The sequence below is a fragment of the Lepidochelys kempii genome, chromosome 2 (genome assembly GCF_965140285.1).
Source record: "Lepidochelys kempii isolate rLepKem1 chromosome 2, rLepKem1.hap1, whole genome shotgun sequence".
Classification (NCBI taxonomy): domain Eukaryota; kingdom Metazoa; phylum Chordata; order Testudines; family Cheloniidae; genus Lepidochelys; species Lepidochelys kempii.
The window spans coordinates 49,243,358-49,265,600 of record NC_136381.1 but is presented as its reverse complement, the minus strand read 5'-3'; the positions used below and the strand labels follow the sequence as shown (position 1 = coordinate 49,265,600).

General features: G+C 42.1%; 1 protein-coding gene across 1 annotated transcript; it reads left to right on the top strand.

The window, feature by feature from the left end:
• The first annotated feature begins 1,894 nt into the window (after nucleotides 1-1,894).
• CA2 (carbonic anhydrase 2) lies at nucleotides 1,895-21,658 on the top strand. The gene is made up of 7 exons (XM_073330659.2): nucleotides 1,895-2,220; nucleotides 3,244-3,441; nucleotides 14,519-14,637; nucleotides 16,401-16,493; nucleotides 17,376-17,438; nucleotides 18,206-18,361; nucleotides 20,821-21,658. The coding sequence occupies exons 1-7, from the start codon at nucleotides 2,187-2,189 to the stop codon at nucleotides 20,938-20,940; spliced, it is 783 nt and encodes a 260-aa protein (XP_073186760.1). The 5' UTR covers nucleotides 1,895-2,186; the 3' UTR covers nucleotides 20,941-21,658.
• Nucleotides 21,659-22,243: the final 585 nt, after the last annotated feature.

Below are 22,243 nucleotides of genomic sequence, written 5' to 3'. Positions count from 1 at the left end.
CTAAATATGTATGTTTGTTTGAGAGAGTGTCAATATTAATGGAGAGAAAAAATACTAGATCACAAAAAGTGATTTCTAAAAAATAAAAAGGGCTATAATGAAGAAGTGTGGGATTTCCCAGTGGATTTCTGCCCTCCAAATTTCCATTTGTAGTGTACATAACATACATTACAGCCACTTCCAAATTACCACTATGTGTATTGCTTTGCTTTCCCATTTCTGCTTTGGGGGTCTCTACTTCTACTTAAATGGAATCAGACAAGTGTGAAAGAACATGCATACTTTGTTAATCAGTAATAATCTTTCAAGTATTTTCTGATAATCCTCCAAGAAGCCTAAGAAATGTCTTTATTTCTTCCAAGCAATTTCCTAGCTGGTTCATTTTGCTGTTATTAACAGTAAATACATTATATGCACACACTCATCCTCTTTTACACAGAAAGACTTCATGGGACAAATTTTATTCGGTTCAATATACTGTAAATCATTTCATTCTTGTGTTGTTGTTATTCCACGGTGGAATAATGTAATATTGTTACAACTGAGTAACTCTGGGGTTCTCAAACTGGGTGTTGCGACCCCACAGGGGGTCGCAAGGTTATTACGTGGGGGGAGGGAGGTTGCAAGCTGTCAGCCTCCACCCCAAACCCTGCTTCACCTCCAGCATTTATGATAGGGCTAAATATAAAAAAGTGTTTTAATTTATAAGGGGGTCGCACTCAGAGGCTTGCTGTGTGAAAGGGGTCACCAATACAAAAGTCTGAGAACCACTGGAGTTATTAATGAATTTGGCCCCATACTGCTAAATCAGCCTAAGAACAAAACTAATACTCTTCATTGCATGTTGGTCTATAACTTGTTTGATGATGAAAATAGGATAGCAGTGCCCTTCTGATGCAAAACTGACCAAACCAACAGGACATTAAAAATGTTCCTCTTGGGCCCTGTTTTGCAAACCCATATGAAAATAGTTACTTTACACACACAAGTAGTTTCACCGCCTTCGAGTACAATGGGACTGCTCATGTGAAGTAAACTGCTTCACTTCTGTAAGGTTTGCAGGATTGGGTCCTTCGTGCCCAGCAATTAACTACTGTGGTGCTGGGCAATGTAGAAAAACCCAAGACATGTATTATTGTCTACTGCTTTAGGTTTATTTTCACAGGCTCATTGGATTAGTTTACCAGTCCTGTGCTGTTATTTTAGGCTGGTAATTTACTCACCCCGAGTATATACCGAATTTTAACTGTCAAACGTGTACCTAGACATAGGAGGCGTTGTAAATGTAAGCAGTGTAGACCCACTTCAGGGGAAGCCACACAGTCCACCATTCTCGGGATGTGATCATAGAAACACACTATGAAATAACAGGGAGTAATAATGTCCCTACTCAGGAGGGCCCCTCCCCCCTCCCTTCTTCAATGTTACAGTTGTTTCCTTCTAATAAATTGGTTGAGACTATTATAAATCCCCCCTCCAAATCCCCAGTAATTGCTTTCAAATGTTGGCACCTCTGGAAAACTCTGAGCCTGAGAGGATTAAATGTTTCTTTCCAGAAATAAATGCCCTGATTGCAGCACCTTTTCCTTCAGCTCCCAACAGGGAGCAGCAGCAACTTAACTATCCCCCCCCCCCCCCCCCCCCCCAGCCCAGGCAGCAGCTCCAGCTCCACGCCCGCCCTGCCGCAGCGGAGCTAGCCCCGCGCTCACGTCCCAAGGTCACCGCGCTGCCCGGCGCTGAGGCGAGGGCCGCCGGCAGGGCCGCGTGCGCACCCGCGCTGCAGGTGTGGGGCCGGCCCGCCGCTCTCGGGGAGGGCGGGCGCGGTGGGAGTCGCTCCGGTTCGCATCCCCAGGGCGCGGGAGGACAGCGCTCGCTCGCGCATCCCGGGCGCCCTGCCGGGGTCCCGGCCAGCCGGGGGATGGGCTGCGGGCCAGCCCGGCTGCCGCTCTGCCGGTCCCGGGCTGCGCTCCGGCGGCGGCGGCCGGAGGGAGGATGGCGACGGCAGGTTATAAAGGGCTCGCTGCCTCTCCCCGCCCCCTGCGCGGGCTGAGCCGGAGCCGGAGTCGCCCTCCTCCCCCCGCCGGCCTCAGACGGGGGCATGGAGTTGGCGGGAGCCTATAAAAGCCCCTGACGGCGAGCCGGGGCCACCGTCCTGCAGGAGCCGGCCAGGCCAGGAGAACGAGACCATGTCCCATCACTGGGGTTACGCCAGCCACAACGGTGAGCGAGCCGGCGCGCCGGGCTCCATCCCCCGGGGGTCCCCGCTGGGCTTCCCCGGCCGGCTCCCGGCTGCTCCGCCGGCACCTGCCGCAGCCACCGCGCGGCTCAGCCTGCGCCGCTGCTCTTTGCCCCTTGGCAGCGCCGGCTCCGCTGAGCGCGGGGCGGTGCGGGGCATGCCCTGCCGCGGAGCCGGGCGGTGCTGCGGCCGGCACGGGGACCGCATTGCCTCTGGCACCGGGAGCCGGCTTGGGGCGCTGTGGAGGTGGAGGGACCGGCCCCAGCGCGATCTACCCCACTGAAGCCCATGGCAGCGCCTCCGGATTTACTGAGCTGAGATCGGAAGCCGGCCCTAGGAGCCCCGATTGCTCTAGTTGGGGGGGGGTCTGGTGACGTGCGGTCACTGCCCCCCTGGAAGTGCGGTTCCTGGCAGAGGCATTGCCACGCAGGTGCCCGGTTCCAGGGCGTTCCTCCTTCTTCCAGCCCCACGAGCTCTTTCCCCAACCGCTGGACAGTTCAGCCGAGGGTGGCTCTGTCCTTTGCGATGAAGTTTCTCTCATAGATCTGGACTCGTGGGGGAGGCTGGAGCATCTTCTGGTTTCTCCTGACAGCAGTACCGTAGCGGAGCTCTTCAAATCAGATGGGGAGCGGGGGAGAGGTCAGACCTGTGTCCCCTGCACATCCCAACCCCTGCTAAATGCAGTGAGGGGCTGGGCGGGCAATCAGCGCAGGATCGGGCCCTCCTGCGTCCACACCGCATCCGCGTCTCCTGAGTTCTCTCATTTAAGGCGCTTGAGACCAGCGCCTCCCTAACGTGGATGGTCAGTTCTCAGGATCTCCGGGTTTATGTGGCAAGGGCCGGAGGTGGCGAAGACGGGTGCATCGTTAAATATTGATGCAAGAGTTAAAGCAGCAAATGCACTTATAGCATCAACTCCTCTATTGCATTTGTTATAAATTATTTCCACCCTCTGTGTCTTGCCTACATCTTTTTCACGTTGGATTTGTGTGTGCTTTCTCTTGTAGGACCTGCTCATTGGCATGAGAATTTCCCCATTGCCAATGGAGAGCATCAGTCCCCTATTAATATCAACACCCAGTCCGCCCAGTATGACGCTTCTCTGAAGCCTTTGCATGTCCATTATGACCCCTCCACAGCTAAAAACATCGTCAACAATGGGCACTCTTTCAATGTGGAGTTTGACGACTCTGCTGACAAATCAGGTGAGTCCTCGCTTTCAGGTGTTCCTGTAAGGGATTGAAATTGGACAGATTGGGAAGGGGGGAGAGGATTTTAACACTTTCCTCCTTATCTTCTACTAAAACAATGTGGTGAAATCCGGCTCCCGCTGAAGTCAATGGGAGTTTTTACCTCATCGGGTCAGGATTCAACCCATAAAGATTCATTCAGTTCATTTAGGCATCCTTTGCTCTAATTACAAGAAAGTTGATGTTTTATGTACTGTCTTGACCTGTCCTGATCCAAAGGCCACTGAAGTCAAAGGGAATCTTTTCAGTGAATTCAGTAGGATTTGCATCATGCCTCAAATGCACAATAGACAGAAGTAAGGTAATTTATCAGGGATGACAAAGTGTATTTCTCCACCTGAAAAATACTAGCTTTGAGTAATACCTGCTAAATGGTTACAGTAAAAAGGCAGGATGCACTGCAGGAAGAAAAGGACAACAGAATAGCAAAACAACTAAAATTAGCAACTTGAAATGATTTGGAAATAGCCTCTTCAGTTTTATATTTTTGCTGCCAACAATTGCAGTGCAGAAAAAGGGGGCATCTCTCCAGGTCAGTAGTGGAACAGCCAGGAAATGAGTTTGATATTCTCTAATTTAAATCCACATCAGCCCTGGCATTCCCTGACTCTGTGCTTTCTAGATAAAGATAGCAATACATGTAGCATGTTCCCACACAGTTCACTGAGAGCTAGCTATTCTGCGGTATTTCAGGAGCCTGTTCATTGTACTGTACTGACAAGGGCCTGATCCTGAAAACCTCTATACACATGATCTGTCCTTACTCACAGAAGTAGTCCCATTGAAGTGGATGAGAGTATTTGCATGAGTCAGGGCTACTTGTATAAGCAAGGGTTTTGCAGGCTTGCTCCCTAATTGTAATTTCTCAGCTGGCGGGATTTGCAGAAATCACCACCCTTCTGCAATGAATGTGCCTCTATATTTAATTTAGAAAGGGGAAAACAATCCCTCTGTAGAGACAGTAGCTGCCTTCTCTAGACACTGCCTTATTTAACTTGCTTGAGCAAGTGCCCTGTTTTTCCTAAGCAGTTCCTTGGCAATGTCATTTAGGGGATGGTGCTGAAAACAAATTATCAGTGCCTACAATATTTTGTGTGTGTATGAACCTAGGCAGTATTGTAGTTGTTCAAAACTGTAATGAAAACCCAACAACATATTTTCCAACCTGCCTTTAGAGTAAATGGGACTAAATGGATAGCTAAATGTTTCACAAATGTATAGACAAGGATATACAATTCAGTCAGAACATCCATTGTAGCATGAATATCTGTTTTGCTTCAAGAAAAGGAGTACTCTGACTCACACAGTTTTGTAGTGCCCAATTCTGTGCTGAGAACTCTTAAGTCCTGTTGAAGTTGGTTGGAATTGACAGTGCTCAGCACCATGCAGGTTCAAACCTTTAGTGAATTTTAACTATGTCATGAGAAGTGGGAAACATGATGAAATTGCAAAAAGCAGATTTGCTTTTCAGGGCCACATCCTTCTCTGTGTGTGTGTGTGTGTTTGTGTGTGTGTGTGTGAAGGATGTTGTGAAACTTAATTTAAATTCAGTAACTCAGAAACAGAAAACTGCCAGGGTATATAAAAGTTTTCATAAATATCCTTTGGAAGAACAGCTCCTAATGAGAAAAAAAAATAGCACAGAAATTGAATATCTCTATTCTGCGAGAATGATTCACACACAGCTACAGCTTGCAGAGAGTGGGAGGAGGAGGGGATGAGAGTGAAAATACAGTAGCTCTACAACTCATCAAACACTGGACTGGAAAAAAAAAAACATTATACAGATATCTGTATACATTCACCTAAGGGTAGATTCTGTACTCTCTGATAGTCTTTTGAAAATCACGGTACATAAAATCTAGCTGGCTGCACACTTAATTGATTAATTTGTATGCATTTAACTAGTTAGCCTAATTTTACAACACAACAAAAGCTGCTTATGACTTGCTTACATTTCATGCACTTCCTATATACAACATTCTGATGCTGAGCTTGATTATTTCTTTACCAAGTTCCTGGTTAAACATAATGTAGCAAGCACAAGGAGAAATTATAAGAATTTATTTTATGTGACGTCCCTTTTTACATTAAAAATTAAGGACCTAATCCTGCAAATACTTATTAAAAGGTGTAGTTCTCACGCCGATGAGAAGTCCCATTTATGTCTGTGGGACTACTTAATGTAGTAAGCACACCATGAAGTAGTAAGTAAGGTCCTGATTTGTGACTAATTTTACGCACAAGTAATTTTATGCAAAGAAGTAGTCCCATTGGCCTAGATCCTACAAGCACTTAAACATGTGCATAGTTTGGCTTGTGTGACTAATCCCATTGAAGTCAACAGCACTACTCTTGTGACTAAGGTTATGCATATACTTAAGTGTTTGCAGGATCAGGGCCTTATTGTTTACAGAATCAGGGCATGTCCCTGAAATTACAGGCAAAGGTTCTAATGTCTTAGTAAAAATAGGTGCAAGAGCAAAAAACGTTTTTGGATAAAATCTTTTGGAATAGCATCATTGTGACCATTATGCATTTCTCTGATTCAGACAATATTTCATGTGGTCATTATTAATAAAATCATTAAAATAAACAGAAATTAGAGATCAGAATATCCAGATACCTGATATAAAACATAGCCCCTAGAAAAGAAAAGGTTCCATATATATTTGTTATATAATGCATTGCATGTGTCTCCTGCATAACTTGTCGAGTGCCTAAACACTAATGCAAAAAAAATGTATTTAAAAATCATCCTTCTCCCTTGCTGAGGCACCAAGGTATTGTGCAGTGTAATAAAAGTCCAAAATAAATGTTTAAATCTCTTCAAAATAAAAACAATTCCATGTGTCTTTTACGAATACTCTATTGTCATAGGGGAAAAAAGTCTTTAGTCTGCTCTTTTAGAAAATTTGCTCTTTAGTAATAACAGAAGCTTATATGTGCATAATTCTTGATTCAATTTCTATTTTCATTATTCCAGTATCCCAAGCATGTTCAGTATTCTAAAAAACTCCTTTGTATAGTAATGGTTTAAGATTTCTAAACTAAATCATAATAGAAAAAGGTATGTGATAGATTCAGAAAATTTAAATTTTTAGAAACCACTAAGTATTGAGAGTAATCTTTTTTTAAAAAATGTTTTATAAAAGCTCTCGGCCCAATCCTGCAGCTCTTGCTTACAAGTGTAGTTCTTCTGAAGTTCTTGGAACTACTGGTAAGAATTAGATGGGCAGGATTAGACCCTGGGCTTTTTAAAGTGTGCCCTTAATATTTTACGGTTACTAGTTCAGCCTTAGAAATCCTGTAAGTAGTGAAATGCCCACAAATCAATAGTGACATTTATTTTACTCAAGCGTTTTTCTACTTTGAAAGGCCACGATTTTTCCTTAGTATGGACATTTTATGTATTTTGTTTTGTTTGCAATTTTACGGAAAGCTTTCTGAGACTGTACCAAGCAGGATACAAACTACTCCAATTATTTTTATCTTCTCTTCATCCACTTTAATTCTTGTGGCTGAATATTTTATTTGGCTTCTCCATGTCTACACATCATTTTGGAGGAAGCAGGAGTGAGCTTCCCAGCCTGGGTCAACAGACTTCTGCCAGCGGGGCTCATGTTAGCACTCTAAAAATAGGTTTGTAGACACTGTTTGAAGTTGCGGCTTGACGTAGGAGCTCAGGCTCTGAAGTTCACCCCACCCCTCCTCAGGCTTCATAGCCCAGGCTGCAACTTCAAAGCGCTGTCCATACAGCTATATAGAAAGTGCTAATGTGAGCCCTGCTAACCCGAGTACGTCGACCCAGGATGGGAGGCTTGCTCTCACTTGCTCCAAAATCCTGTATAGACATACTATGTGGTCTTTTAGTAATAGTGAAAGTGTGAGTATTTCCTAGCAGTGGCATTTAAAATGTCTGACACTTTAAATAAGGGCAAATAGTCTCTTTGCTACAAATACCATAGGGCAGTGGTTCCCACACTTGTTCCGCTGCTTGTACAGGGAAAGCCCCTAGCAGGCCGGGCCGGTTTGTTTACCTGCCTCATCTGCAGGTTCGGCCCATCGCGGCTACTGGGTTCTCTGCTCCAGGCCAATGGGAGCTGTTGGAAGCAGCGGCCAGTATGTCCCTCGGCTCACACCGCTTCCAGCAGTTCCCCTTGGCCTGGAGCAGCGAACCCCAGACACTGGGAGCCGTGATCGGGCAAACCTGCGAACGCAGCAAGTAAACAAACTGGCCCGGCCCGCCAGGGGCTTTCCCTGCAAGCAGCAGAACAAGTTTGGGAATCACTGCCATAGGGACTAAATCAAAGACTACAGTGTATCCATTCTGATATCTCAGAAATGCAACTACATCAATGGAACACCTCAAGGTAGTAAGCATTACATGCAGTATTTAGTGTTTGCAGGATCAGGCCCGAAAATATCATAATAAATGCACCTTATTCTTGGGATTTGTCCCTACTGCATTTGTAGCAAAGATGATATCTGCACCTAGTTAAAGTTACAGGCACTTTAAATCCTGTTGTGAGGAAATAGTTACACTTTCACTATTGCTAAATGACCGCAAGAAACAGCGACTAACCAAAGTTGACAACTGACTTGCCTCAGGACAGCTAAAAGTGTCAAGAAAACCTGTAACCTGGTTATAACCTGATTTATATAAACGTTTCTCAGAAATGTTTTCACAATATGCATAGGGCCTTAATTTCAATGGCACTGCTCACAGTAGTGAGCACAATGCTCTATAGCACCTCTCATGCTTATTGAGCTTATATGAAGCAAAGAATCCTGTCAGTAATGAATTTGTTTTATAATCATAATATAAACTGATCTATTTTTTAGCTATAAAGATGATACAATATAATTGGAAAATCTGATTTCAAGTTCTACAGCTAATAGTAAATAGACTGGTAATTTCTCCTTATGGCTAACGCTTTGTTAGTTGTTTCTTTTCTTTTTTTTATAATTGCTTTTAAGATAGAGAAAATATTCTAAGTCAAGCTACAAATTCATGTACATTTGACATTTTTATGGAAATACAATCAATATAAAACCTTAAAGTTACTCTGCCATCCCTGGGAGGTCAACATATAGGGGCAACTTTGACACTAGTACTGCATGGAAGACTCTCCTCAATAATTTTACGCAAGTATATTTTTTTCAGGTGATTCTTTCTATAATGGAAAAGAATGGAGGTACCTGGGGGACCACTCAGATACATTTCTTTAGTTATGACTCAGTGTAAACAGACCAAGGAATATTTGTTATCCTAAGAGAGAGTGTGTGGGCACTCCTTGGATTGCAGTGAGTTACACTGCAAACTGCGTCGCTGTTGGATTTTTCCATTTCCCACTGCAGCAAGGATCAGTTTAGGGAGGAAACATGCAGGTCTGCAGTCTTCAAGATAAGATGTTCTGAATACAGCCTTTGGCACAGGAGGTCTATTTTTAGGCCCACAAACACTGACGGTATAACATTAGCTATTGCCCAATGTTACATGTCACCATTATATGTCCAGAATACTGAATATTTACATTACTGTATGTCTAAACCAATATTTTGAATCATAAGGGGAACTGACTGAAAAGAACTCCTGTGGCTAAAGAAATGGAGAGGCTAACCTCTGTGCTTCAGGACACACCTGTGCGAGACAGAACTTTCTCTGTTATCATAGTCCAAGGCAGCTGTTGTGTTATTTCTTTCAGTTATGTTTTAAACCAGGGATCAGTAACTTTTGGCATGCGGCCTGCAAGGGTAAGCCCCCTGGTGGGCCAGGCCGGTTTGCTTACCTGCCGCATCCGCAGGTTCAGCCGATGGCAGCTCCCACTGGGAGGCTGCGGGAAGCGGTGCAGGCCGAGGGATGTGCTGGCTGCCGCTTCCCACAGCCCCCATTGGCTTGGAGCGGCGAACCGCAGCCAGTGGGAGCTATGATCGGCCGAACCTGAGGATGCAGCAGGTAAACAAACTGGCCCAGCCCGCCGGGGGCTTACCCTGGTGGGCCACGTGCCAAAGGTTGCCGATCCCTGTTTTAAACTATAAATCTGGCCAGAAATCAGTTTTGGAATGGGCACATAGGGTGCGAGGAAACTCTCCTCACTTCATTCAACTCCCTCCTTAAGAGTTGCTTCTACTGTGTCAACGGAAGAAGTTAGTCAACTAATAATAGCTAAGTTGGGCAGCACTTGTTTTTAAAATATACAGCTAACGAGATGTGTGCCAATCATCCCCATATTCTGTTGGTGAGAGAGACAAGCTTTTGAACTTACACAGAGCTCTTCTTCTTCTTCGTGTAAGCTTGAAAGCTTGTCTCTCTCACCAGCAGAAGTTGGTCCAGTAAAAGATATTACCTCACCCACCTTGTCTCTCTAATATCCTGGGACCAACGCGGCTACAACAACACTGCATACAGTCATCTCCGTCTGTTCTGTTTGTCTGATATCACTTTCCTCACCCTCTTTCATTTGTTCATTTACTGGAAGTTGTAAAAGACTTGTAAGCTCTTTGGGGCAAGGGACCCTGCCTTCCTATGTCTCAGTTCATCATCCATCAGATGTCAAGGAAAATAAGCACCTGTTGGTACTATTGTAATATTTTGCAATACACAATACACTTTTTTAGTAACAGTTGCTAGGACTGTTCCATACATCCAGCTGCCAGGAGACAAGACGACATATTGTTACAAATCATCTTCATGCTTATAATATGGCAATTATCAATTCAAGGACAGCTCATACAGGTTGAAATTCACCCCATTGCAGAGGGTGCACACAGGGTATGACCATTTAAAACCCATATAAATCGCTTGCTAAGGGATAATGTAGGACTTAAGTGCTGCACTGAGCCTTGTGCCCTGATGAATTTCACCCTTAGAGGCTTGGTGTTCCTGATCTGTTCCCCTCTGATGTTAACAGCAATGCACTTTACTCACTTTTTTATTAATGATTCATAGGGATTTCTGACATATATTATGTTTAATATGCATAAGTTGTATCTGCAAATGGTTTCACTATAGGGAAATTTGTTTAACTGTACCCATTGAAAACAACCTTTTCTGACTCTGTTAGAAGTAGGGTTGCCAATTTTGGTTGGACACATTCCTGGAGGTTTCATCACATGATATAATTTTTAATTAAATTTTAAATTTTAATTCCTGGCAACTCCAGGGCAATCCTGGAGGGTTGGCAACCATAGTTAGAAGCCATTTGGAGAGCCTGATAGAGAAGGTGTGTTTTTGAGAGATAAGATAAAAGAAATGAAACACCTCTCATTATGTGCCATATTTGCACATACTATATATATATATATATATATATATATATATATAGGCAGCTTGACAGTGACTGTGACTCACCTGGGCTGAACTTTTCAGTATGGCCTGTGTGTCAACTAGGGACAGCCCACCCCTACTTAAGGACTCAAGATTATCAGGTGAAAATGTTCTTCAGATTTTTCCTTATGCCATGAGTCCATTGTGCATCTGTAGGGAGGTGTGTGTGTACATGTATACACATGGGTGTATGTATGTATGCCTGTCTACACACACACACACACTCTTAATTGCATTAACTACTAATGGCATGAGGAGTACTCTGGTCAGCATGCTCAGGGGGTAGCCTTATATCCTGGACAGGGCAAGCTATCCTTAGCTGACACTCAGGCCATATCTAAAAGTTCAGTTAGGGTGTGTCACCGTCACTGTCACACTGCCAATATACAGTTTGTGCAAATATGGCACATATTGGGAGTGTTTAATTTCTTTTACGTTATCTCCTCAAAACACCTTCTGCCCTCTGGGGCTTCCCAAATGGCTTCTATGAGAGTCAGATGAGGTTGTTTATCAGCAGTAATTGTCACACGGTTTTCTTTTGGTGAAATTTATTGCGGAGGTTTCCCACAACAGCCTTGCATCACAAGGTGAACCCATCCATTCAGAACCATTGGTCCTGCTTTACTCTCTGCTTATTGTGATATATTCTCCTAGGAGGGATGCTTGGGAGAGATAAAATAAAAAGGGAACATCTCCCCAAATGTGACATTCTGTCCTCTGTATTTGCAGCCTTACAGAAAGTATGATTCACCCTGGCTGAACTCTTCAGTATATCAGCTGGGGAAACCCACCCCCTACATAAGTACTCAGAATCCCTGAGCATGCTCTTTAGTGTATTCCCCATCCATTAACAGTACAGTGTGTTCAAACATAGCATGTTTTTAGTAATATTTTATTTATTATATCTCCTCAGCCAAATTGGTGTTCTGTGACTGCTAGGGTTTTCATTTGAGAGGACTCTGAATTAGCACTAAATTCCATAGATTTTGAGCAGTGGACTTCCATCTTGCTTGGATGACTATTTTTTCAGCTATAGGAAAATGTTCCATTTTTACTCATTTCCATTTGAGGAGTATTCCCTTTTTCTGCATTTATTCAGATTAACAAGCCTTAGAATAGTTTATTTCCTACCAATTTGATTTGTGTAAGTGGAGGATTTCATTCAATGTCTGAATTATTTTTTGAAGGAATCTTGCAGTTTAGCCATTTGGATTCTTTCCAAGAAAAGCGTTTCCCTGAATAAGATAAATTAGGGCTTGCTCTTTATAGTGAATACATCCCATCAGTGTTCGGAATCCCAGCAGTAAAGCCACAGTATTCCTGCAAAGCTTCACATAAAGGACCTGACTCTTCTCTAAATAACATCAATGCTACCCACACAGTTTAGGCCAAAGTTGCTAATGCTCTGAAGTAAATATGGGAGTGGTAACTGCTCAGTAAAACTTCTTTTACAGTAGAATAGCCTGGCCCATGTAACTAGATGCCTTTGACTGTGTAGATTTCTCTTAATCAACAAAATGTCCTTTTAGTTCTACACACTCTACGATCTCACCAGGAAATGTGTTAGGGCCAAATCCAGTTTAATGTATTCATGCAAGGAATCCCAGTGACATCAATGGGACTTCTCGCCTTACCCACGTGAATAGAATTTGATCATTAAACTTTCCTACGAGTCAAAGCACTTTTACCTCCTTTGTAAAGTGCTTTGGGATCTATGTAACTGCTCAGGGTATTCATCATCATCATCATCATTACTGATAATAAATCTCAAATCTGCTCAACATTGTCTCAATACAGAAAAAATACAGTGCCCACTTCTAAATTGAAATGAAGTGCCCCAAAATGTATTGTACCTTAACATCTTTCATGTTGTCATTGAATAGAAAAAAAATCACATTTGTAGCCCATCATCATGTAGTCACATGAGCCTTAGCCACAGAACAGGAGTTACTGCTGTATAGAACATGCTGCTTTGAGACAGGAACATGTGACAAAGATTGGCTGTTCCCTTTTTCACCCCACACCCAGCTAGCAATTTTCTCCTGATCACATTTACTTGCGCTTGTGTTGTGTGCCCATGTTTAAACACCTACAGGTTCAGTGGCAGTGGAGTGGAGCTTTTGTGATTGCCAATGGGTTCTGATTTGGGATGTAGGCACCTAACTGCTACTGTGGGTACCTAATTCCTTTTGTGACTCTAGCCCAAAGGGTATATTTTGCCCATTGTACCTAAGTTTTTCAAATCTAATATTATACCTACAAAGCTGTAGCCTTGACAATGGATGCAAAGGTTGTTGTGTATATCTTAAATTGCATTTTCTTGTGGCTAAAGTCTTGAGTCATTCCCTTCACATCATTGTAATTACCCCTGCCCCAGTTGTCAATGGCTATTTTAGTCTGTGCTTGCATATAGTCAAAGTTAGCCAAAACTGAACAGATAGTGGCCTACTGTAATCAATTTACATACTCTCACGCATGCACACACTGGCACAGTCCTGGGTATGGACTGTTTGCAAACAGAGAAAAGCATTTTTATTCCATTGACCTATTTTGTTTGTGATGCATAATCCAGGCACTTTTATGGTAACATATAGCACATTTCTGTCACTTTGCAAGTACAAAATTGGATTTTAGGGTCTATATCATCTTAAATTTTATTCCTAAAATACCTTTGCTTTTCAGATAATACCAGCTTAAACAAAGAATTAGATTGTGAGGCCTAAATGCTCTGCAGAAGAACAATTTGGCCTAAACCTTTCTGTGTTTACCCACACGATTTGCTCCATTAACTTCAATAGGATTACTTATTACCTGTTCGGGCTTGGTGCTGCACATGAAGACAGTTTCCCTGCCCTGAGCATTTTCCAGGCTTAGGGCTTGATCCTGCATCTCACAAGGGTGGGCTGTTCGGAGTCTAAACACAAGGTGAAAATTAATGAGCAGGAAAGGGAATTCAGGGAGCCCAATCCTGCATAATTGAGAGTGCTACTGAGTGCTCTGGTTACACTAGGACTTAGTTACTGTAGTAGCAAGAGTAATACCAAATAGGGGCCTCATTTCCAAACCCGTCTCTCTTCAGACCTGACTCATGTGCCAGTCCTTATTTTACCAATATTTTGGGAGGGACTAATGGAGAAGGGAACACAAGAGGCTTGAGATTTACCTCACTTTAGTGAGGAAGGCTATGCCTAGTGTTTAACCTCATATGTGCCTGTTGCTGGCCTTTACTCATACTTACACTAGAGCACAGCAACATTGGGCTCCTTGCTGTGCACCATGACGTTTGCAGGATTAAGGCCTAAATAGATGGCATAAAATGAAAGGGCAATTTGCATGAGTAAGGCAAACACTTTTAGGCCCTTAAGAGTGCTTTGGTGGAACATTTTCTATATGGCCCTAGAATTCTGGTTATTCATCTTTTTAGAATTTTTTATTATATTGTGACAGAAAAGTTTCTCACAAACCTTTCCTAAATCCAGTCACCTTGTATTATTAGCATGGCTGGTAAATTGCTGATGAATCTCATATATTAAAGCCATTTAAGTTTTTAGATGTCTGGTATAGACTAGGTGCAGCTGTGCCAATACAAGTTTGTAGTGTAGACCTGCCCCTAGAAGCCCAGGGTTCAGTGTTCTGTTTTAGAGTAAGGCTCCATAACAAAGGAGGTGAGGCAAATACTAATGGAGGCTGTTTGGTTTGCAGTGCTGAGGGGCGGAGCGCTTGAGGGAACCTACAGACTGATTCAGTTTCACATTCACTGGGGCTCCTGTGAAGGCCAAGGTTCTGAGCACATTGTGGATGGAGTGCAATATGAAGCCGAGGTAAGACTGGATTTTTTCTTATAGGGGACTGTTCACACTAAGCATTTTTCCTTAAAATTTCCCATCAGCGCTACTCCCCCAGTGGCAGCAGTGCTGTGAGTTCTAGCAGGGTAAGACAACATGATGGTTCAGATGTCGGCTGCTGGTCTACATTAGTGCTCCCAACACAGAAGCAGCACCATACTATAGAATGGTGGGAAATGTTAAGCAAAATCTTGTGTAGATACAGCCTAAAAGTGCTGGATGGTATCAAGCGAGATGTGGTATTCACTGTAAAAGATTTCCATTGCAGCCACTTCATTTCACAGATGTGACAGAAACAAAACAAACAGACGGCTCATGGGAAGCATTGGAAAAAATTCTATTCCCTGTGCATCTGTATATCATAGGTTCCCCATTTTCTTGTCTCTAGTGTTAAAAACCAAAGTGTTTGCTCTGACACGACAAGACTTTTGGTTTCTTAAAGGCTTTATTGTAGTTTTCAAGTCATGATCTGTGGTAGTGAGCGAGCAAGAGGAACTGTGGAGGGGACATACAGCAGTGGGACCTCAAACAGACATTTTGGTTGACCCAGCCAGGGACCCCTATAGGACTGCATGCTAGAGCAGTTGCTGCACTACCCTTTGCTACACTCCCCTGGACCCAGGCTCACCTCTACTCTGCTCCTGGAGCGGAAGGAGGACAAAGCCCTAGATTAACTATCTCACCCCTCTCTGTCCGCTTTGGAAGTCTAGCAGTGGCAGCAGAGGTGGCATTTCCCAATTCTTGCACTAAGGTAGCACAAGGATTGGAATTGTGACTGGCTCTTGCACTGGAGTATAAGAGAAGTAGCTCCTTGCACCCTTTCTTTTCCTATCCCTTGTGCACTCATGCAGGGCCAGTGACAATCTGGTCTGAGAGTTCACCTGCCCTGCTTCTGCTTCTTTTTCACGAGGTACCGAGCATCTTTCAACTTTCTGAAGGTTCTGAGCACCTTGTAGGATTATACAAAGATTATAAAATTCTGCTTGTGGCACCATAATTAGCTGCTGAACTTCCTGTGCAGATAGTTATGATGGCACAGATTGTTATAATTTCAAATGAGGAATAAGCAGCAGGAGCAGATGAGCTTAGAAGAATCAAAATCCTGTCTTCATCTTAATAGCCCTAAAAACAACTAAGAAAACAAAAACAAAAAAGAAGAGCAAACCAACTAGATTGATGCAGAGGTACATTTATTTCCAAACAGAATGTCCTCCAAAGTTTTCCAGGAGTTGTCTTTTTTAAGGCATTACCTTAAAATTTGCAGGCCAAACTCAGCCATAGTGTAAACAAGTATAACTCCCCTAAGTCAATGGAGTTTATTTAGAGCATGTTTAACTCTATATCCTTTAAAAAAAAAAAAAAAAGGACAGAATACTTTGATTTAAAATTAGGCCAAATCCTGCAGTCCTTGCTTCAGCAAAATTCCCACTGAAGTCAACTGGAGTTTTACCAGAATAAGGACTGCAAGATATGGCCCACACTTGGCATTTAGAAAATGTTTTTGAAAATAAGTATGAGAAGCACTTCTTCTTATAAATATCTATTGCACAAATTTCTACAAGAGACATAAAAGCAAATCAATGATGCAACAATTTCAGAGCTGTATGCAAAACTCTTCAAGTTTCAGCAGTAAAACACAATCTGTGTTAATGTTTTTGGTAAATGGTCATCTATTAGTTGAGATGCTCTGTTAGATGGAAGGTGCTGTTTATAAATGTCTCTTGTCTCCTGGATTCTAGCTTCACCTGGTTCACTGGAACACAAAATATGGTAGATTTGATGAAGCTGTGAAGCATCCTGATGGCTTGACTGTGGTAGGCATTTTTCTGCAGGTTAGTTGAACAATCACCTTATTATTATAGTAATGTATTGTTTGTACAGCACCTACCATGATGGAGCACCTAGCACTATTGCAATACAAACACAGAACTAAAACATGCCCCCATCCCAACAAGATTACAGTCTAAGGCCTTGTCTACACCCAGAAGTTGTACTGGTTTAGAAATACCGTAGAGTTAAAGAGGTACTTCCCCCCAGAGTTATATTGGTATAAAGGTGCCTATACTCACTAAGTCCTACTGTATGAAAAGCAGTAAGATATATTGGTCTATGGCCCTTTATACCAATATAATTGTGTCCACATTAGGGGTGGTGGTATTGGTATAAGTATGCCATGAAAAAAAATCACATGGTATAAAAACTGTGTAAACCAGGCATAAATAACCTCTATTTTCCCTTTCATTTGTCACTCCTCAATGGCAGGATGTTTTGTGCCACATTAATTACCTTGGCTTAATATAAAGGTTGAGAAATACACAACCAGCTAAAGATGATGATTTGTCTCTACTATGCTCCCTCTATTCTGGTCATGCTGGTTTTGTTGGGAGTTTAACTGTTCATTTCTCAGAAGTCAAATTTAAAGACCAATAATAAATCCACATACCTTAAAAGAAAATAATTTTATTCTGTCCCACAATCCTTGACTTCTGCAGATTAGTCAGCACAAATGGCTTGTGCTGACTGGCAAACTTCATATGCTTTACAATGTGAGGGCACAGCCACTTTCATCATTCAGCATTATGAGAAATCTCTATGAAACTAATTGGTGCTGTGGTGATCTAATTTAAAATGGTGTCTTCAGTTAACTATGGTGGTAAATCTAAGCAAGCACATATGCACCTACTTACTTTCTTTTCATGTGGTTTGCATTATAGGCGGGAAGTGACAGGCCTGAGATACAGAAAGTTATCGATGCACTAGACTCCATTCAAACCAAGGTAGTATATGATCTCTATGCCAACTGACAACAAGCACAGCTGTTTTCTATAGTCTTCTTCTTGAAAAGTGCAAAATTGAAGTTCCTTACTTCTGCTTGCTATATGCAAGTACTACAGTAGAACAGCTCTCCATGTCATCAGCACTGACACCTTTGTAATCCCTACCCTGACGAGAGCTCAAATGCTTTTTTTTAAATTAGGCTAATAAAAGATATACAGCATTGTAGGTCATCAGCAATCGGAAAGGATTTATGTAAATAATGTTTTCATACCATTATGATCGTGTGCTTCTGGCTTTCAGTTGCAGTGGAGTCCATAGTTGTTATGCTGGACTAGGTTCATGCCTGGTGTAAATCAGATGAGTTACACTAATGACTGAAGTCGATGAGTTTGGCCATTAACGAACCAGACCCACAAATTTTTATATTTGCTCTGTCTCTTTTGCCATCTATGCATGGGATATAGATTGTGGATGTTTTTAGAGGAAGAGACAGTAACTTTAGACATTTGAAACAAGGATGGAGGGCTTGATCCTGGAAGGTGCTAAGCAACTTTAACCCCAACAGTTTTCAGCAAATTGTAGGAGGGTCTCAGTACTGTTCAGAATTAGCATCCATCTCTCTCTCTCTCTCTCTCTTTCTAAAGCAGGGGTCACACTTGGCAAGAAATATCAAACCTCCCTTAACTAGCTCCACCAATGCAAGCAAGGTGTGTATTTTCCAACTAGTCTTACACCACAGTTTTAACAGGCCGTTCTATCTTCTTAGGGCAAGCAAGCTTCCTTCACAAACTATGATCCCAAGAATCTGCTTCCCACATCCCTGGATTACTGGACTTACCAAGGTTCGCTGACCACTCCCCCTCTACTTGAATGCGTTATCTGGCATGTTCTGAGAGAACCCATCAGTGTCAGTCCAGAACAGGTAAATCTTCAGTAGCTAAAGGTCATTTTTCTATATGAAAATACTCTCATTCGCCTTCGTTTAGACTTCAGTGGGATCTTCTGCTGAAGCTGCAGTTTACATTACTGGAACAGAATAGAGTCCGATTGCAAAGCTTTGTGAAAGAGAAGATAGCATCATGAATCATTGGTTCAATATGCATATCTGAAATGTTTTTTTTCTCCCTCTCTGGTAACTGTGTTCATATGTGTGTTGAAGTGGACTTTGCTGCTACTCAGGACAGGAGTCAAGAAGAAATGCCATTGCTTGGAATGCAGAAAATTTGCAGCTTCCAGAAGTTTGCATTTTATCTCAAGAAACTCTTTTATTGTGCAGCCTGATGACACTGGCAAATGCTCTCAGAGTAGAGCACTGACAAGTTGAGTGTCTCTGGGCATTAGTTCTGTGCACCATTCCTTAATGAAATTGTGTAGATTCAAGTTTCATCCTCAGGGCTGCAGTGGTTTAGCTAAGAAGATAAAAATAGGACCCTTGAGTCTATAAATATAAGCCATATTTGAAGGGCTTTAGTTTACCCTCACAGGCTTACCTCAATTTTACCAATGGCTATTGCTCTAACAATAAATCAAATAATTGTGTTTCTTTATTGACTTGAGATGAAAAGAAGCTGTGATCTGGTGCTGGGCATAATTTAATAAAAGTGCAGGGGAAAGGAAGAGGATGAACTATGGGAAATGTTCATTAAACTACAGTATCTATTACTACTAATAAGAGGCTTTGGAGTGAGTCTTAGCTTGACGTCTGTGTTTAAAGCCACAGGAACTATTACTGATGATCAAGGGGACATGAATGTAGCTTTACAACATGGGAGAGAGGAGAGGGGAAATACTCAAAATAAATGAGTATTTTTCCCTTATGAAAGCCATCCTCCATCTCTTCCCATCCACAAATCCATTTATCACATTGCACCTTTCAAAACCAACTACTCAAGACCAAAGCTGCACATATCATGTATTTTGTCATTCCTAAATGCTGAACAAATCAAGAAACCATAAAACAGCTTGGGGAAAAAAGGAAATCCTAAAATTTAGCATCTGTTGGGAATGTTTTCACTGGACTTCAATTCACAATTGGCAACTGTTTTTTTCTAAAGATAGGCAGATTTTGAATATTTGTCAGGAGGAGGAGGTTTAGGATAGCAAATCCATAAGAATTGCTATACTGAATTACTGATTATTGGAACACGTAGGGTTGCAGCATTCTGAGCTATGTACCATGTCTCTCAGAGAAGTTAAAAGCCTCTCGTAAGGCAGCTCTTTGCCAATCAGAGCGTAGCATGATTTTATGTCTACAGAACCATTCTGTACAAATGCTGCAGCCCCCTCGCATCCTTCTGTCAGCAATTTCTATTGCTGTGTGTTTTCAGACATGGTGTCCCGAATCAGTTAATTAAAATGAGGACTATTTCTAACCTGCTGGTCACTTGCATTGAATTATATTTGTCTGACCTTTGTCACACATGAGAAAGCAGCATGAATAGCTGAGTACCTGTGACAAATCCACATGGTGTCCTGGAGGGCTGGGTTTTGCAGTTAGTTCTGAATTAGCTGAAGTATGTGTAAAAATCACACATAGTCAGATAGCTCCCTATGGACCACATCTAAAGAGTCTCCTGTGTGTTGATTATTCTAGCAGGTACCTCAAAGGTGGCAGAGCAAGACTTGTTTTTAATGGAAGTACATGAATAAACACTGTGTAGGGTAAATGTCCTACTGCTTGGGAAACCGCACATTTACTTCAGATATTTCAGGGCCTGGCTGTCCCAAGGGACCTTTGGAACAGAAGAGTATTATGGCACAATTATACACAGAGATGGTTCTATTTTAGAGGGCTATGAAATTGCAGATCATGCTTTAGGATAGACCGTCACATTCTTACTATACATTCCCATGGAAATTGAGATCTATTCTCTTCTCATACCAGTTTAACCCCAGGATAGCTTCACTGACTTCTGTTGAAGTAATTGCTGAATTACACCAGTATGAGAAAGGGATCAAGTAAATGTTATTTAAAAAATCAAACTGTCAAAAGAGTTTCAGCTTTCAAAATAGCCAAGTGTTCAATTAATCTATAGACCTGGAACAAACACAGAGCCAGCTCTGGCCCCTTTGTGAAGTTCCTGTGATTCAAAAGTTCCATAAAACTATACCACTCTTTCCCAGCTCTACCAGCACAGATGGCATGTCGATGGCCAAAAAGAATGTGTCAGGGGCAGGAAAGGGTTTGGGTGAAACACCTTGCACTGAGTTCCTTGGCCAGCAAAACAAAGAGGGGGGTGATCACTTAGATATCTTTAAGCCACCTTTCCCAATACCCTAAGAGTTGTACTGTCTCTGGCTCACAGTATATACCGTAAATAGGTTGCCGGAGGCATGAGGATGCATCTGAAGGTTAATGTTGATCCTTTCTTTTTTCTCCAGCTGTGCAAACTCCGTGGCCTTTGCTTCAGTGCTGAGAATGAGACCCCATGCCATATGATGGACAACTGGCGTCCATGCCAGCCTCTGAAGGGCAGAGAAGTTAGAGCATCATTCCAATGAGCTAAGCACTGAGCTCATAAGAAATTGCTGTGTTTGTGAGGGAGGAGTCCTTTCTGCTAAGCACAAATCAAACCTTTGCTAGCTGTGCACTGGCAACATTTCTTCTCCTAGATCTCTCGCTTCTTCCATTCAGCATCTGAAGTTCTGGCTAATGAAATGTGAAAGACCCTAGATCAAGAGAAAAAAAGGTCTTAAGGTGTGGGGAGAGGGGAAATCTGTGTGGTGTTTGATAATTGCTGTGACTGACACTTTGACTGTTTGGCAAAGCGCATAATGACCGCAAAATAAGCCATTTTAAGTAACCTCATCTACAGGTGACAGTACATATAACTAACTGTACTCAGTAATGTGAAGCTTTTTGGAAGCACAGGAATACAGAATAATTTGGACATTTTAAATGTGATTTAAGAGATTAAGTTGTGTCAACATAGGCAGTGAAAAGCAAATTAATAATTATTAAATGTCTTAGATTTTAAGAAATTGAAGTGTAAATATTTTTTAAATTTTACATTTTTAGCCATGGTATCATCAACCTCAATTATGTCTTAATGTTAGTGTGTTTTTTTAAATTACAAAATGTCTTAAATTAAACATTTATAAAACTAATTCCCATAGATATAATACAAAGTAACTTTCCATTAAAATATGTCATAATTTAAAGAAGAAATGAATATGTATTTTAGATAAATTCTCTAATAAAAAAACCTCTATAATTATAGTTCTGTTTCCAGACTATTATTCAATCCAGGAAAATGGGACAGGGAGTTTTCTGCATTCATGTGTGTATATTATATAATTAGACACATAGTACTATAATAAATATTAATTAGAAACATAGAATACACAGGGACCAGTCTCACAGGTTTTGTCGCAGAGTTCAAGGAAACAGAAGCTGAAATGTGAACCAGTTTTGGTAACAGGATGATTGCCTTACAGAGTCCCTGGTAGCAAAAGGAAGGCAACTATCTTTAACATAGAGTATTAGCCTTAAGCAACCGCCCTTGAGGATCAGCAAAACTACTTGCATAATGGAGCTGCTCCTTAACAAAAAGGAGAACAAAATCATACTGAAGACCAAGTTAGGGTCTGAAGGCCATAGGTAGGCCTCTGTTTAAATGGATTGATTTTCAGGAGTCCTGCACTTAGGACGGAAGAATCCCGTGCACTGCTACAGACTAGGGACCGAATGGCCAGGCAGCAGTTCTGCAGAAAAGGACCTAGGGGTTACAGTGGACGAGAAGCTGGATATGAGTCAACAGTGTGCCCTTGTTGCCAAGCAGGCTAATGTCATTTTGGGCTGTAG